This window comes from Heterodontus francisci, chromosome 1 (assembly GCF_036365525.1).
Source record: "Heterodontus francisci isolate sHetFra1 chromosome 1, sHetFra1.hap1, whole genome shotgun sequence".
NCBI lineage: Eukaryota > Metazoa > Chordata > Chondrichthyes > Heterodontiformes > Heterodontidae > Heterodontus > Heterodontus francisci.
The window spans coordinates 110,408,115-110,427,121 of NC_090371.1; the positions used below are offsets into that span (position 1 = coordinate 110,408,115).

The 19,007-nt window shown below is 41.4% G+C and overlaps 1 protein-coding gene across 6 annotated transcripts in view; it reads right to left on the reverse strand.

Moving 5' to 3' along the window:
• The window catches only part of fat1a (FAT atypical cadherin 1a), a 270,014-nt gene that overhangs the window by 8,836 nt on the left and 242,171 nt on the right, over positions 1-19,007 (reverse strand). For all 6 annotated transcript variants that reach the window (XM_068034441.1, XM_068034442.1, XM_068034446.1 and 3 more), the window contains exons 18-26: positions 17,812-18,009; positions 14,482-15,283; positions 12,720-12,851; positions 12,419-12,576; positions 11,316-11,778; positions 9,304-9,457; positions 7,384-7,494; positions 6,656-7,284; positions 5,178-5,315 (exon numbers count right to left, since the gene is read on the reverse strand). In XM_068034441.1, the coding sequence (XP_067890542.1) occupies positions 5,178-5,315; positions 6,656-7,284; positions 7,384-7,494; positions 9,304-9,457; positions 11,316-11,778; positions 12,419-12,576; positions 12,720-12,851; positions 14,482-15,283; positions 17,812-18,009 (2,785 nt within the window). The remainder of the gene's footprint in view (positions 1-5,177; positions 5,316-6,655; positions 7,285-7,383; positions 7,495-9,303; positions 9,458-11,315; positions 11,779-12,418; positions 12,577-12,719; positions 12,852-14,481; positions 15,284-17,811; positions 18,010-19,007) is intronic.

Below are 19,007 nucleotides of genomic sequence, written 5' to 3' on the forward strand. Positions count from 1 at the left end.
CATACTCGGTCAAATGCTGCCTTGATGTCAAGGGCAGTCACTCTCACCTCACCTCTAGAGTTCAGCTCTTCTGCCCATGTTTGAACCAAGGCTATAATGAGGTCAGAGGCTGAGTGGCCCTGGCGGATCCCAAACTGAGGGTCACTGAGCAGGTTATTGCTAAGCAAGTGCCACTTCATGGAACTGTTGATGACACCTTCCATCACTTTACTGATGATTGGGAGCAGGCTGATGGGGCGGTAATTGGCCCGGTTGGACTTGTCCTGCTTTTTGCGTACAGGACATACCTGGGCAATTTTCCACATTGCAGGGTAGATGCCAGTATTGCAGCTGTACTGTAACAGCTTGGCTAGGGGCACGACAAGTTCTGGAGCACAGGTCTTCAGTACTATTTCTGGAATATTGTCAGGGCCCATAGCCTTTGCAGTATCCATAGCCTTCAGTCATTTCTTGATATCACGCAGAGTGAATCGAATTGGCTAAAGTCTGGCATCTGTGATGCTGGGGACTTCAGGAGGGGGCCAAGATGGATCATCAACTCGGCACTTCTGGCTGAAGAATGTTGCAAATACTTCAGCCTTATCTTTCACACTGATGTGCTGGGCTTCCCCACCATTGAGGATGCGGATATTTGTGGAGCCACCTCCTCCAGTTAGTTGTTTAATTGTCTACCACCATTCACGGCTGGATGTGGCAGGACTGCAGAGCTTAGATCTGATCCGTTGGTTATAGGATCGCTTAGCTCTATCGCATGCTGCTTACGCAGTTTGGCACACAGTGAGTCCTGCGTTGTAGCTTCACCAGGTCGATACCTCAATTTGAGGTATGACTGGTGCTGCTCCTGGCATGCCCTCCTGCACTCTTCATTGAACCAGGGTTGGTCTCCTGACTTGATGGTAATGTCAGAGTGCGGGATATGCCGGGCCATGAGGTTACAGATTGTGGTTGAGTACATTTCTGCTGCTGCTGATGGTCCACAGCGCCTCATGGATGCCCAGTTTTGCATTGCTAGATCTGTTCAAAATCTATTCCATTTAGCACAGTGATAGTGCCACACAACACGAAGGAGGATATCCTCAATGTGAAGGCGGGACTTCGTCTCCACGACGACTGTGCGCTGGTCACTCCTACCAATACTGTCATGGACAGATGCATTTGCGGCAGGCAGATTGGTGAGGACGAGGTCAAGTATGTTTTCCCCTCTTGTTGGTTCCCTCACCACCTGCCGCATACCCAGTCCAGCAGATATGTCCTTTAGGACTCGGCCGGATCGGTCAGTAGTGGTGCTACTGAGCCACTCTTGGTGATGGACATTGAAGTCCCCCACCCAGAGTACATTTTGTGCCCTTGCCACCCTCAGTGCTTCCTCCAAGTGCTGTTCAACATGGAGGAGTACTGACTCATCAGCTAAGGGAGGGTGGTAGGTAGTAATCAGTAGGAGGTTTCCTTGTCCATATTTGAATGATGCCATGAGACTTCATGGAGTCCGGAGTCAATGTTAAGGACTCCCAGGGCAACTCCCTCCCTACTGCATACCACTGTGCTGCCACCTCTGCTGGGTCTGTCCTGCTGGTGGGACAGGACATACCCAGGGATGGTGATGGTAGTGTCTGGGACATTGTCTGTCAGGTATGATTCCATGAGTACGACTATGTCAGGCTGTTGCTTGACTAGTCTGTGGGACAGCTCTCCTAACTTTGACACAAGCCCCCAGATGTTAGTAAGGAGGACTTTGCGGGGTTGACAGGGCTGTGTTTGCCGTTGTCGTTTCCGGTGCCTAGGTCGATGCCGGGTGGTCCGTCTGGTTTCATTCCTTTTTATTGACTTTGTCACGGTTAGGTACAACTGGGTGGCTTGCTAGGCCATTTCAGAGGGCATGTAAGAGTCAACCACATTGTGTGGGTCTGGAGTCACATGTAGGCCAGACCAGATAAGGACAGCAGATTTCCTTCCCTAAAGGACATTAATGATCCAGATGGGTTTTTACAACAATCGACAATGGTTTCACGGTCATCATTAGACTAGCTTTTTAATTCCAGATTTATTAATTGAATTCAAATTCAACCTTCTGCTGTGGTGGGATTTGAACCCATGTCCCCAGAGCAATACCCTGGGTCTCTGGGTTACTAGTCTAGTGACAATACCACTACGCCACCACCTCCCCGTAGTCCTATGTTGTAGCTTCACCAGGTTGACACCTCATTTTTAGGTATGCCTGATGCTGCTCCTGGCATGTCCTCCTTCATTGAACCAAGGTTGATGGTAATGGTAGAGTGAGGGATATGCTGGACCATGAGGGTACAAATAGTCATTGAATACAATTCTGCTGCTGTGATGGCCCACAGTGCCTCATGAATGCCTAGTTTTGATTTACTAGATCTGTTTCAAAGCTATCCCATTTAGCACAGTGATAGTGCAACACAACACGATGGTTGGTATCCTCAGTGTGAAGACGGGTCTTTGCCTCCACAAGGACTGTGTGGTGGTCACTCCGATCAATACTGTCATGGACAGATGCATCTATGACAGGTAGATGGGTGAGGATGAGGTCAAGCAGGTTTTTCCCTCGTTCTCTCCTCACCACCTGCTGCAGACCCAATCTTGTAGCTCTGTCCTTTAGGACTCGGCCAGTTCAGTCAGTAGTGGTGCTATCGAGCTATTCTTGGTGATGGACATTGAAGTCCCCCACCAGAGTACATTCTGTGCCCTTGCTACCCTCAGTGCTTCTTCCAAGCGGTGTTCAACATGGAGAAGCACTGGTTCATCAGCTGGCATGGTTGGGGGGGGGTACGGTGGTGGTGGGGAGCAGTAGGTGGTAATCAGCAGGAGGTTTCTGTGCCCATGTTTGACCTGATGCCATGAGACTGCAAAGGATCTAGAGTCAATGTTGAGAACTCCCAGGGCAACTCCCTCTCGACTGTATAACGCTGTGCTGCCACCTCTGCTGGGTTATCCTGTTGGACATACCCAGGGATAGTGGTGTCTGAGACGTTGCAAGGTATGATTCCATGAGCACGACTATGTCAGGCTGATACTTGACTAGTCTGTGGAACAGCTCTCCAAATTTTGGCACAACCCCCAGATGTTGGTAAGAAGGACTTTGCAGGGTCGATAGGGCTGGATTTGCTGTAGTCGCTTCCGGTGCCTCGGCCGATGCTGGGTGGTCCGTCCGGTTTCATTCCTTTTAGACTTTTCTCTAGCGGTTTGGTACAACTGAGGGGCTTGCTAGGCCATTTCAGAGGGCAGTTAAGAGTCAAACACATTGCTGCGGGTCTGGAGCCACATGTAGGCCAGACCAGGTAAGGATGGCAGATTTCCTTCCCTAAAGGACATTAGTGAACCAGATGGGTTTTTACGATAGTTGACAATGTTTCATGACCACCATTACCGAGTCTAGCTTTTCAAATTCCAGATTTATTAACTGAATTTAAATTCCACTAGCTGCCATTGTGGGATTTGAACAGTGTCCCCAGAGCACTAGCCTGGGTCTGTGGATTGCTAGTCCAGTGACATTACCACTACGCCACCACCTCCCCCATTTGTGAACTGTTTGCGAAGATGTGGCAAGTGCCATAAATCATGCATAAAAGGTCAGTGTGTCACCAGGCCCAATTTTGGGCCAGCCTTTGGGCCTGTTGGCTAAAAACAGGCCTAGAGAAATTTCTGAGGCTCGAAATTCGCAGTCATGTTGAACATGGTGATAAAGATATCTACTTAGAAGCTCCTTGTTGGATCCTCTTAAGAAACGGCAAACCTATGGCAGTAGATCAGGAGAACTGTGCAGAAATTCAAGCCATCTTCATTTGTGCCCTATAATCTTCTTAAGACAGAGCAATGCAAAGTGACAGGTAATTTGAAAGAAAACTGGATGGGGTGTAAAATGAACTGCCAATTTACTATTGCCAAAGACCAAGTTCCTCACCTTCGTCTTTGGGAAGTACAGAGTGGACTCAAAATTCTTGAGTTTCATCATTGCTATGCAGATGAATCAGATTACAATCTTGAAGCTAACCTGCAATTTACAAACAAATGCATTCCGGCGCAGGCACAAGGGGCTGAATGGCCTCTTTTTATGCTTGTATCCTAACAAGGTTAGGAACCTTGTAAATGGGCTTCATGAAGTCTCAATTTTGATATTCCAAAATGGACTTGCAGTCTTAAGGTGCAGTCATTTCATGCAACAATGTTCTACAAAATTATACATTGGTTTCTGGTGCCAATTTAGCGATAACATAATCAGTACAAAAACAGCATGTGAACACATAATTGTAGGATATTAACAGAGCTTGTACAGGCAACTGCTGGATTTTTGAGCTAATTTAGGGACTTCACCTTCTCTCTTCCATATGCTTCTTTGTATTATTACCTTCTGTCATAGTTATAGCTTTTACCTCAATAAAAGCACAGCAACTCCAGTTTCAGATGTAAAATGCTAGACAACTGACCTCAAAGGCCCTAACAAACAATGATTTTTTAAATATTCTTTTTTTTTTAAAAGAGAAATGAGTGAGAAACCATAGAGCAGTGTTAAATGCATTGTTTATCAACACAGCATAGCTACGTTACATCACATTTTATCTGTGACCACTTTTTTGCTAAAATTAGCAGTCAGGAATATTGTAAGAGTCAAGTAATATCAAATCACTCTACAATTTTTAAAAAAAATCCTTCTTTCATTGGAAATCAATAACCAACTGCGAAGCTATCAATCAATATCAGAGAATCCCATTTCTCTCAAGAACTTCCTCCATTACTGCTGTAATCAAACTTGCAACTGAATACTCATTAAATCCTGTTCCCACTCTCCAGAGGCCTGACTCACTTGGGAGCTAAAACCACAGCAAAGTGAAATTTAACAACAACCTCTAAAACATTCACCAGAAATACAGTGACATCCAAAGATTAAGATGGAGTTGGAAGTCACTTAATTAGCATAATATATCTTCAGTATGCATTATTCGGATTTTTAGTAGTCATAATGCTTGTAATAATAGAACAGCCAATGAAACTTAAGATATTAATTGCGGGGAACTGTAGAGAACTTTGTCTTTAGATGACTGCTTTGCAGAGCTTTGACAAAAAATGCATTGAATTTCAGTAAGAACTTGGTGTCCTCTAAAAGAGACAAACTGGTAACAGTACATGGCAATATAGATTTTGATGTCTGAAATTCTTACCATTGTCATCACATGATTCAGACTGGAAAGAGCTAAGGGACTGCACTTCTGAGATGCTTCCACGGGTGTTAAAAGGATGACAAGCACTGTCCTCAAGAGGCTTCTTTGATAGACAGGGATCGAGATCCACCACTTTAGCTATTAAGTGAACAAAATTGATGTGAGTTTTTAAGACCTGCAAACCAGAAAAAGCACTTGTGCTTTCAGGAACTAACAATATAAAAATCTTGTATGAGTGAATTTAAAATGCATGCATTCAGGGGAAAAAAATTAAGAGTTAATAAAAGTCAAACATGTCTATTTATATAACAAATGGTACATTGGTCAGTAAGTACTTTGCACGCAAGGGCTACCACACAAAAGCAGAAATATCCTTCTCAGGTTTTAAGCTGCTAATGGCTACCTGGTGTTTTCTAATTTACTGGCTATTTGCTTAGCAAAAATAACATTGATTGTAAGTGCAAGGCATAACGTTCCTTTTAAAATAACTGCCTTTAGTGCTGACATTACATTGTGTTCCAATAGAACAATTAAATATGATTTACACCAGAATTTCTCACACGATTTGCACCCAATATCATTAAATCGATGTTTATCATGCAGGGGAAGAAGAAAGAAAAGATGAATAGCAAACAAAATAGGCAAATTGATTAAGTCAGTTCCTTTTCAGACTCTTCACACCAACAGTCAATTAAAGTACATACATACTACTGTTTTAGAACAGTTTCCAGAAGTAGTTTTGTAATACTAATTTCTGGTCTTGAGCAGAAATTGGTTCATTTATATTGTAGGATGCTTTCTTCAGCAGTCAATGAATTGTGCAATGAAATCAGGGACAGAAGTTTGTTTGCACAGCGTCACTTCTAGCAGCATTATGCAGACTTGTGTAGATTCCTGGAGGTAGGTAGCCCCATGGGGCACTACCTGTATGTCATTCTTCATTGATGTCACTGAAGAAAGCTGCATGGGATGTACGGGTAGCAGCCCGCAGCGATGCCTTCCCCCTGGGAATTGATGCAAGCCTACATAGTGCCACTTCCCTTGATTCTTGTATCTGGCCTGATGGCTGGGAAAGGTCCATTCAAGAAAGCTAATGTAAATTCAGTTCTCTGTACTGTATGGGTGGGTTCTGTCACAATAAATACAGCTGTCTCCATCAATGAAGAGAAGCCAAGTTCATTTATGTCATTATGCTACCCACAACACCGACTGAAACAATCTCATTTGTTTGCTGCACTATCGCGAGTGTTGTTAGTACCACTCAATTTATATTCCTCGTTTGCTGCCAATAGTAGAGCTGTCTTTAATGGTAAACCAGCAACACAAATGCATAATTAGAATGCTATGAACAGAAAGGCATGGTAGCAGCTCTGTGTTGGCCAGGTATGGCGTGTGGTAAGGGCTCAGAGGAAGAGTAAGGGGGGGAAAAAAATAGCTGATTTACACTGTGATTTCAAAGAATTTATTAGAATACTTACTATCATAATCATAGTCCCAACTAGGTTTTTGTATGGAATCACAGTCTGAAGGAGAGTTGGATGGAGGCGGAGGAGGTAGGTTTGGAGCAACGCTGCATACGGCCACAGTTTTCCGGTGCCCATGCAGAGAGTCTGGGTTGAAGGTGCTGAACTCTGGATGCTCTGGTATAGCAGATCCTTCAAAGGAATTTCGGTCAAGATTATTTCTGGAGTCGCTTGGAATACTAGGAGTATAAGAGATTGGGCGAACAGGCACCTGTGGCGGAATATCTGAATAGATGGTTTTACTAATTTTGGAATCAAAGTAGTTCTTCTGTAAGAAAGACGTTGTAGCTCCGACACGTTTTTCACTAGCATCATGACGATGCTTCTTTTTACAAATCTTCTTACGGAAGACAACAAAGACTAAAACAAGGATGAATATAGATGCTACGAAGATTATAATTCCAATAACTTCTTCTAGGCCAATGTTCCAGGGTGTAGATACATATTTGTTAACGACAGTATCGTCACAAATCCTTCCAACAAAGCCATGGGTACAGTTGCAACTGAAGGATCCATATGTATTTTCACACTTGCCTTCATTGAGACATGGACTTTCATGACATTCGTCAATATCAGCTAAGCATCTAAGGCAATAATTAAAAAGAAAGGAAAAATTGAATTCCTTGGAAGAAAAATACTGAAAGAAATTGTGCATCTGAAGCGCAGATATAGAAAATACAAACCTTTCTCCACGGTAACCTATTTCACACTCACAGACAGGGCCATCAAGGCTATCGATACATCTGCCGTTATTTTTACAAGGATTATCTTTGCAGTATGGACCCATCTGACACCTAAAATCAATACAGATTAAATTATAAATTAGATGTATTAGATAGGAAGCACCTCAATGTGGCAGCTGACTATTTTTTAGTTTTTGTGGACAAGTTGAAATCAAAGAGATGACCATGCGGAAAAATTCAATTTTGGTGGGCGTTCAAAATTGTCAACGGTGGATCAGTTGCCCCTTATTCAACCCCCACCTTCCTCTTCATTGAAGATTGTGCCCCCCACCAAATTTGGTTTTCATTCCCTCCATGGATATCGAAACTACTAGTGAATATCAGGAAGTCACAGTTTAATCGAAAACAAAGGGAAGGTATCCTCTGTGCACTACTTGTACCAACACTAATATTGTTTATAAAGGATGCATTCATGATTTTGCTAAAGGTAATACACAGAAGAAATCTTAACCCTATGAATCCTAAGCATATTGTTAAAATATGTGTATTATGGTTAGCACATTCATCCAACATCATTGGAAGGCATAAGGGCAATATGAAATTACAATATACCTCATCTGAAAGCATATGGTGAAATACAATTCGCAAATAAAAATTGTTCTTGTGCAAAAGGAATTGGTGTTTCAAATACACAGAACATAAGGAATAACTCAGGTAGGGGCTGTTCACCAAGTGCCTTCCATTTTACAGACTTTTCAAATTCATTGATCCTTATGGTTAGTTAAATAATTCCTTTGTAGGCGGCACAGTGGCACAGTGGTTAGCACCGCAGCCTCACAGCTCCAGCGACCCGGGTTCAATTCTGGGTACTGCCTGTGTGGAGTTTGCAAGTTCTCCCTGTGTCTGCGTGGGTTTCCTCCAGGTGCTCCGGTTTCCTCCCACAGCCAAAAGACTTACAGGTTGATAGGTGAATTGGCCATTATAAATTGTCACTAGTATAGGTAGGTGGTAGGGGAATACAGGGACAGGTGAGGATGTGGTAGGAATATGGGATTAGTGTAGGATTAGTATAAATGGGTGGTTGATGGTGGGCCGAAGGGCCTGTTTCAGTGCTGTATCTCTAAATCTTTCATCATCAAGGATGAGCACCATAGTTACACAGCTGTCTCCTACTGGCTGAAAAAGATTTCTTGTACTAATGGATAAAAGTTCAAGTTTAGCTCAGTGCTTTTCAACAGGGCCACAGGTTTACTGCTAGTTTGCTAAAAGAGCAAAGTTGCAAAAAACAAAAACACATTTTCTACAACATAACCTGGATTTGAAAAGCAGGTGTAAAGAACAACTTAACTGTGAATGAAATAAAAACAAGAAATGCTGGAAATACTCAATAGGTCTGGCAGCATCTGTGGAGAGAGAAGCAGAGTTAACGTTTCAGGTCTGTGACCTTTCACCAGAACCAGTTCTGATCAAAGGTCACTGACCTGAAACGTTAACTCTGCTTCTCTCTGCACTGATGTTGCCAGACCTGCTGAGTATTTCCAGAATTTCTTGTTTTTATTTCATTTTTCCAGCATCTGCAGTATTTTGCTTTTATTTAACTGTGAATGAGATACATTCAGACTACGTATATCCTAAAGATCAAAAATGTGTGAATGCTTTATTATGCCAGAACAATCCCTTAAAATTCTGTTATCGTTGTGCTATCTTCAAAGTAATGTGGTCACAGAGCATGAAATTCAAAGAGCCTCCAAATATGTACAAAACATGTGCTTTCAATCTCAGTAATATACTTTAAACATAATGCACTTCAGTACGTGTCAGGAAAAGATGAACCAGTTTATACATTCAGTTTAACAAGATACCTTGTCTAATTTACAAATTTAATTAAAATCCTGCGTAACATCTGACAGAAAAACTAACCTTTGTCCTGTATACTGTCCTCTACATTGGCAGATATAATCATCATTCACAGGAATACATGTTCCACCATACAGACATGGGTTAGAGGCACAAGGGCTGACAGCAACCTCACAATGAATACCCATAAACAGAGAAGTGCATTTACAAAAGTAACCTGCCAAAATAGAAGTTCATGTAAAATGGGGTGACAAAAGACAATTAAGGAATTAATAAAACTACCAATACTGAAACTGCAATAACAAGAAATACAATAGTCAGAATATATCTACACTGAATAGAACATATAATTCTGACAGCATATTATCAGAATTATTTTTTTAAATCAACAATCATATTGAGACAATTGCCAATATCCCTATCACCAAAAAATCTGGCCTTCCAATACATTAGAATGCTCTTCTCAGTCTATCTGCTCATCATTTTGACTTTTGAGTAGCAGCTGGATAATGTAAATATAGTCTACTTGACTTGGATTGGAAGCACTGAATTAGAGGTCACAGGTTTAAAACTAACAAATTGTGAGCAGGCGAGAGGAATGTTTTCCTCCTTGCACAGTAGCAGATTATATGAAACTGATTACTTTTGCTGGGAGTCTAAAGTGAGATTACTAACTCCTTCAAAAAGGAGCAGGATAATCTTTGGGTTAAATTGAGTGTCAGGCAAGCAACCCACCCCCCCACCCCACCCCACCTGCCAAGAATGAGGAAAATTAATTTTGCTACATGAACATTGATTTTAAACTATTGTTGGTGAAGAAAGAACTTGCTTTAAAAAAACAATTGGAGACTTTGGCTGGAGAGAGACATTAGCATATCAACTGGCAAGTACTTCAAAGGACAAAGGAGCCATTCCCTGCTCCAATTTAATTCACAATGGGCTTTTGATTACCAGACATTGAAGGTGGAAAGGCCAGCATTCCAGGTTAACTCCTAAAATGGCCGAATACACAAACAGATGTGGTCGGACCAGTTTAGTCACATGACTGGCTGACCGTTGGAGTTTTATTGAATTTGAACTTCCAACAGGGATTTTGAACTCAGAAAAGCTGTTTGCTCCTGGACTGGAAAAGACCTCTCTCCTGTCTGCTCTCATCTCATTCTCACCAGCTTCAGAAACCACTGAAGACATATGAACCCCAAGAGAGAAAAGTCTCCTGCAGTGAACAAGGTTTAAGATGAATATTGGGCCCCAATGAAAAGCAAGACCATATCTTCAATCAAGACTACAGCAAGCTGGAAACATAGTAACAAGATATTGCCTCAAACTGTTCTACTTATCTTCTCTGCTCTTTTCTGCCTCTATTTGCATGTGCGCATCGCGTATGCATGCTAGCGTGGGCACGGCGTATATTTAGTTTAAGTTTAAATAAATTACACTTTTCTACTTTAAACCTAAGGAATCCTATTTGTGCTCATTTCTTTGCCTTATAATTGGAAAGCGGTGAACAGGATTCACCAAGGGGGAGCTCAAAACACTGTGCTTAAAAATTAAACCCTGTTACAATAAGACCAGGTGAAGACAGTAAAAGACCCCTAGACACTTTACTGACCTGGTCGTAACATGAGATTTCATAGTTTTATAGACTAGGTATAAATGGAGATGACAGAATGCTCCACAGAACATCATGAGCAGATATGCTGCTTGGGAACAGAAGGTTTGAATTGAAACCAGGAACATTGAAAAGTTTTGCCCGGGACTCATGAATTTTTTTTGTCTCAGGCTGCTAAATATTTCATCCACTGAATAAGCAGACTTGATGGACTGTTTCTTATTCCAAGCTTTCTAATGCCCTTAAATTATCAAACATTTTGTTACAGGTCAGGACAAGTAATACAGCTTCTATTCATACTGAGTTTCTGCATGGTTTATCTTGACTCAATTAACCATCAGTAACTACAGCAATATATTCACATACAATAAAGATTAAAGGAGCTTCTAAATATCCTGTTTAAAACATTATGCACCTCACTGATCATCATAAGTATTTTTATATTTGCAAGTGATCAACTCACCTCCATTGGGTAGTGAAGTGCACGTGCCACTGTTCAAGCATGGACTGCTCAAGCAGCCTTCGGCAAGCACCAGAGAACATCCAGCAGACATTTCAACTGATTCTTCGATGACTGCATAGACCCTTGGCTTACTGTTCAAAGGCAGTTCTTGCCCATTTAGCGTAACAGACTCCAGACACCCTCTAAAGCCATTGCTGACCTGTGGGCTTCTACCATGCTTTGTGCGTTGCTGTCGGACATGGCCACCAAAGTACAAAAAATTGTCTAAGTTTAGTGTCCTCAGAGTGCCTGGAGCTGTACCAGCTGCTGTGTGGATCTTGTCTAGAACCAGTCTCGCGTAATTGCCATCAACCTCCAGTGAAACAGAATGCCATTTGCCATCATTGATTTGAAAGCTCTGTACAGAAACAGTCCCTGGACCACTGCCACAGTCAAATTTGTACTGCAGTCTTCCATTGTTAATCTGCAAAACAGCAGTATGAACATTTATCATTTATTTTTCCTGGTTACATAAAACTGAAACATTGATGGATTTAGATGGATGATAATATACTTTAAGTTTGTACTAACTGCCACTAATCCAAATAATTCTTTTTCTAAGATCTTAACCTATAGCATGGCAGTCATTTTTAAAATTAAAAATAATCCAGCTACAACTGTCATAAACGTAAATATAAATTAACCCTTAATGACCCAAGGTATTTTCCATTATATATTGACCCAATATATTCCGTTAGCCCAACTGTATAAATGAATGTTGCTTCTCCTGATCAAATTTGAGTAGTTTAGAATATTTGATACAACACATATACCAAGAATAGTAACAGAGACCTGTGACTTTCAGTAATGCAATATAATGGTTCACTTTATAAACATGAACCGCGCAAGTTTCTTTTTTGGGGCAAAAAATAATACATTACTTAGCACTAATTTAGTTAAGATGTTCATTTAAAATTCTTCTGATTTAACAATAAGAAGTTATTCCAAGTAAATTGGTTAAAACTTGTTAAAATAGCACAAATTGGAATTTTACAAGTGAATTAATCAAATCCTAAGAATAGAACTCAGTAATTTTTGCCCCATATTACTTGAGAAGCACATACCTCTAGAATGCTGTAGTCTGTTCCTCTAGCATACATAACAACTGCATGTGGATGATAAGTCCGTAAGCGTAGAGACAGTTTCATTTCTTCTTTGTTTTCATTCTCCATGAGGCGGTATTTTACGTAACTATTACCATTGAATGACAGAGAAGCGCCACCTGAAAATGCAAGGCAAAGATGTAAAACATAGTCCCAGTCACTAAAAAAGAAAGCCATCAAATAAATATGGCAAGCACTAAATGAAAATTTGACAAATGAACCTGGTTTTTAATTTTAACTTGCTTATATGGAAAATCCTTACCAGAGCATTGACCGTGCTTGGCATTTTTGCATAAACAATTATATCTTCCTTTCTTTGCATCAGGTACGCATTCAGTACCAGGAGAACAAAGATTACCTTCACAGAGTTTATGTACCATATGGCATTTACTGCCTAGAAACAATTAAAAATAATAATTCAATATAAAACACAAAGTGAAAAAAGCATTTTTGACAGCATCATTGATACATCAACATTTCAATAACTACCATAGATTCAATATATTGAAACAATTGGACACAGTTCAACAATGATTGCAAAACTTCTCCACTTTAAAAAATATTTTTTTCCCCCTTCAAATGCATTTATTATGTTCTTTTGTGAGCTGCTCAGATAACATGACAAAACCTTGTTAAAAAGATGAATCAGGTATACCATAAAATTGATATAAAAACACTCCTGTCTTTAGATTAGATTAGATATACAGCACTGAAACAGGCCCTTCGGCCCACCGAGTCTGTGCCGACCATCAACCACCCATTTATACTAATCCTACACTAATCCCATATTCCTACCACATCCCCACCTGTCTATATTTCCCTACCACCTACCTATACTAGGGGCAATTGCTAATGGCCAATTTACCTATCAACCTGCAAGTCTTTGGCTTGTGGGAGGAAACCGGAGCACCCGGAGGAAACCCATGCAGGGAGACACGGAGAACTTGCAAACTCCACACAGGCAGTACCCAGAATTGAACCCCGGTCACTGGAGCTGTGAGGCTGCGGTGCTAACCACTGCGCCACTTAATTTCCAAAAACTGTGTTGTAACAGGAGTGATTATTTATGACATTTAGCGCAACTTGCTGAACAACTTTTCAGAATAGCTCTAAGTATTAGTTTTATGAAAAAGAATTGTATATTACCAGAAAGTAATATATTTAACATGTTGAAGATGCTTGCCAAATGCAAATCAGAACACAAACATTTCTGTACTACTTAAATGGAGAGACACTGCAGAACTCTGCAGTACAGAGGGATCTGGGTGTACTGGTACATGAATCACAAAAAGTTATTATGCAGGTACAGCCAGTGATTAGGAAGGCAAATGAAATGTTGCCATTTATTGCAAGGGGAATATAAAATTAGTGTTGCTACAGCTGTACAGGGCCTTAATGAGACCATGTCTGGCGTACTGTGTACACTTTTGGTCTGCTTACTGAAGAAAGGATAAAATTCCATTAGAAACAGTTGAAGGAAGGTTCACTCGACTGACTCCTGGATTAAGGGGTTATCTTATGAGACAAGGTTGAACAGGTTGGGCCTATACCCATTGAAGTTTCAAAGAATGAGAGGTGATCTTTTTGAAGCATATAGGATGCTGAGGGGACTTGACAGGGTGGATGCTGAAAAGATTTTTCCATTTATGGGTGAGACTAGAACTAGGGGACACAGCTTAAAAATAAGGGTTCTCCCACTTAAGACGGAGATGGGGAGAATTTCCATTTCTCTCAGAAGATCGTTAGTCTGTGGAATTCACTTCCTCAAAGAGCAGTAGAGGCTGGGTCATTGAATATATTCAAGGCTGAGTTAGATAGATTCTTGATAGATAAGGGAGTCAAGTGTCATGGGGGGCAGACAGGAAAGTGGAGTTGAGGACATGTTCAGATCAGCCATGATGGTATCAAATGGTGGAGCAGACTCGAGAGGTCGAATGGCATACTCCTGCTCCTAATTCATATGTTCATATGTATGTACTGTATTTGTTGGCCTCGTCACACATTTTTATAATATGCTTCCTTACCTTTACAAAGACAGGAAGCTATTCTGTAGTGCCGTGGGGTTACAAAGCTTAGTCTAGCAGTGCTGTGTGTTGACATGGCATTTGTGTCTATAGTAATCTTCTCTTCACAATATTTCATAGGGCAGTCCAGGCCAGCACACAGTTTGTGAATGACTTTCAGTATTCGGACACCCATCATTTCTTCGATGCCTAACACCGAGGTATTCAGCTTGTGGAAAAGGATTTCAGGCAGGTGGAATGAACTGCTTGCTTTATCGACTGTAAGGAGGACATCCAAATTTGAAGGTGGTTCAGAAGGTTGCAGACTAATAACATGAATATCGTGCCTTCTAACGCCAAGAATATTACGTAATGCTCTTTGGAAGTTTCGCCAATAGTCCCCTATAAACTCTTCGGGTGTAATGTTTGCAAACTGAATGGCAATAGAGTGGTTAACTTGTGTTTCAGTTACTTGTTTAACATGCACAGATACATCAGCAGCTGTTGTGAAGCGACCATCAGTTACAGTGACATTCAGAACATATTGTCCAACATCCAAAAGCTTATGTGCGATCATTTTGCCATCAGTGCTGGAAACTGCAAATGAGTTTCCCATGTTTGATGCAAGATTATACGTGAGAGTATCATAAATGTCCTGATCTGTTGCATGAATCTTTCCAATAACACCACCTGCATACTCATCTCCAACAGTAGTTATGTGGATTTCCAGGGGAAGAATAGCTGGGGGATAAATACTTTCTTCAATAATTTTAAGCTTTATGAACGTTGATGAGGTTAATGGAGGTCGCCCACTATCGGTTACCTTAAAAAAAACAATTGACATTAGAATTTTCCACTTTAAAAAAAAAATGCATTTACTTGCAACTCATATTCATTATATTCTTCACATAACTACATCTCAGATAATGCAGAATGTGGTTTTAAAATGACTTTCTTGAAGCACAGCATTTCAGTATCCATCTTCAAACTCCTTCAGAAACAATGCAGTCCAAAGAGGCACTCGTAAAGTTTCACATTTTTTCCAGAAACAGTAACTGATTAACTTTCTTCCTCAAGGTATAAGGGGGAATACAAGGATGATATCTACTCATTCTACATCATTCTTGGGAGCTAGTTTATCTGCACTATTTTGTCTCAATGGTCATAGTTACAGATTCTGTCAAAAAGCCCTGCATTCATTGACTTTACAGAAGCAAAGCTGCTTCAGTGACAGCACAAATAGATTCCCACGAGTCCCATCTGCTTCAAGTTATTGATGGCAATACGATAGGTATGTTTACAGCATGTTCACAGAACATTTTCTGTTTTAGTTTCACAATAGACTGTAAACAGACCATGAATAAATCAATCACATTGCCACTAATAGAGGGGGCAGGTTGCAAGGTAAGCTTCTGAACTTGCATCATTCCCATATGTCAGCTTCCTTAAATTGGGAAGAACAGAGGGCTCCCATAGGAATGTCTGTAGCTACAATTACCAAGGTTACTAAAGTTTAAAAAAAAAATCTCTATCCAGGAATTACATTGGATTTGATACTCAAGAGGATGTTTTTCATCTCTCACCTAAAACAGGTGCAAAATCAATGGTCAAGCCTTGAACCATTTTCAGGTTCAGACTTGAATAGAAGCACTGCCCAGCACTCGAGGAAAGCTCCTGGGCTATTAGCAAAACCCAGGGGATGGAAATCCAGCAGCTCCATGTGCAAATCAAGCCAGAAGTTGGCAGTAAAGAGGAGAGGCGGTGGAAAGTCACTCTGTGGGGGAGGAGTGCTCTACCCAGCCACTGGCCACAGTATTTGTGTGGACTAAAGATGAGCATTTATGCTCCTAGCTCCATATAAATTCTCCCCAGAAATATTTCCAGGCCATTTATGAAGCAGCTTTAATTATCCCTTTAATGACTACTGGTTAGGCCTGGTGCAAATGTGTAGTGTGTGTGCAGTGCCCTCTCCATTCACTTGTACTTGCAATTGCAAATAGACCCCTACAACTGGCGTAGGATCTCAAATTGTGCATCTAACCATCTGTTTCAGGCGAAAGTGCTAGCCACCCATTTACAGGCCTCTCTGAAAAATGTATCAGATGGGCTCTGGGGTAATTAAGGAGTGGCCACTACTTTCCTGACATTTTCAACTACTGTACACCTCATTAACAGGATGACCAGCAGTTGAAAGCCATGATCATCATTTCTTCTATTTAACCTTATAAAAAAAAAGTTCCCCTTGAATTTAAATTTCTTTTTATTGAACATCTATTCAGTTAGGCACTCCAGATAAGATGGTTGAATTATTGGTACTGAATAAAAATTTCTATTTTATTTATAAAGCATTCCAAAGCACTAATGCTATGTAGTGCGGGTAAATTACGACATTTGGGGTTTTAACATAATTGAACTGTTCCATTATGCAACAACATACACTACCAATTTTATTAATTGTTTGGAAGGTGCTGAGGATGCCTGAAGCCAAAAAAATCAAACAATGTCCATTTCAATTTTTTCAACTTCTGGCAAGGACAAGTGCTTTTCATAATGTGAAGCATTCCTCAAATCTTGTCCTAACATGGACAATCCGTTTTTTTTTTTTGCAATATTTCTTCATCTCTTCTGATAGTGGTGACTCCTGTTGCAGAATGGTTCCAAAGATCCATGAGTTGTGGGCAGCCTCAAATACCTTGTTTAAGTGGCAACTCAACCCTACACAGTGAGTGCTGGCAGGCTATTTTACTATTGGGGAGCTGCAGGGGGCGGGGGGGGGGTGGAATTGAGATGAAGAGGAAATGCACTTTCCAGCTAGAGTCACTGATTAGCAATCATGGGATGGGGGAGAACCCATCAGCTGACTGTACAGGCTGAGATTATCTAACATACCATAGACTAGAAATCAGATCTATATGGCTTAGTTGCAATTTGACTTTGTCAATTGATCGATTCATTTGACAATATGGGGTAAATTTTAATTATTAGCTCTCTCAGCACACAGCTTGTTGTGACAGGAGTGAATACTGGGAATTCAGGGCAGGGGTCAGTATACCCAGGACTCCACTTGCATGATGTACTGCCCATTAAAATGAACAGAGGGAAAATTATATGGCCCACCAATTGGACACCCTGACCAAAGTGCCCAAATTCCTGATGTGTAATCCCTCACGTTAAACTTTGAGGCAGGAGCTCTAACTTGCAAAATTTACCCTTACAATCACATCAGATGCATTCGGTTTCATGTGCAACAGTAAAAAGACTTATACAATGCACAATGTAATACAGATATCCGGTCACAAAACGGAACACTTTGGACTCATAGTAAAGCACTAGATTAGATACTGCTTTTACCTGTACTTGCAGTAGATACATATCTTTGACCTTGTGGCTGAGATGAGATGATGATATGAGTAGACCTTGTGGATTTATCTGAAATTCGTTCTCTTCATTTCCACTGATGATTGTGAAAGTGAATGGTGGGCCATTGTGTGAGGAATCCCTGTCTATCACTTGGAGCTGTAGTACACTGGATCCAACAGGCTTGTTTTCCTACAAAATGGATATAATTTATACTTGAGAGGCTGTGATTTCTCTATATCACACAGTCTTAGTTACTTAGCTTATTTATTTTACATGTATCTGGGTCACCATAAGTCTCCTGAGAGAGCAGGTAAATTGATTACAGGACCAACGATAACGCGCATTTATCCAATGCCTTAATGTAAAGATACACCCAAAGTGCTTCATAAATAGGAGTAAGGAAAATAGACACAGCAAGCAGAGATTTGGAGGAGTGACCTAAAACTTGGTCAAAGAAATGGGCTGCAGGAAATTTTTGAAGCTGGGGACAGAAGTAAGTAGTCGTAGAGATTTAGAGAGGGATTTTAAGGAGTCGGATGATGACATCTGATGGCTCTGTCACCAATGGCAGGTTGAAAGGGAAAGTGGGATGCACTGAAGGTCAAGGCAACACGGAGAAATTTTACGTGGATGACAGCGATCTTGGCTACTGATTGAAGTACAGGCAGAGCCTGGTGTCGCCTCCTCTGGGGAAGTGCCTCTGGGCACTTAAACAGACAGCAGTAGGCCTTCCCCGAGATTAAGGACCCCGGTGACGGATGTCCCGCCTGCTGACAGCTGCCGGCCTATCAGAGGCCAGTGGGGGGAGAGGGAGGGTGGTGCGGCAGCAAGGGCAGGGCTCTCAGTGAGACACCCTTCTTCCCAACGTCTGGTCCCTTGATCATGCACCAAGCACCTTCTAACGAGGGCCTCACCCCCAAGAAGCTGGCAAGTAACAGACATGGGTTTGCTTGCTGTGCTCCCTGTGTAGCAACAGGCCCGCCCGCTGCTAGGCTAATATCGGCAGCAGCAGGATGAAGCCCTTAATTGCCCACTTAAGCGCCTCAATTGGTGGCGAGGCAGGAAGGCTGTCCATGGGTCTTCACCCGTCACCATCCCACCCAATTATATGCTCTCCCTGCCTCCAAACTCACTGTGGGGGTGGGCATATAATTCCCCCGAGTTTGAGAGGGGTTGGAGGAGATTGC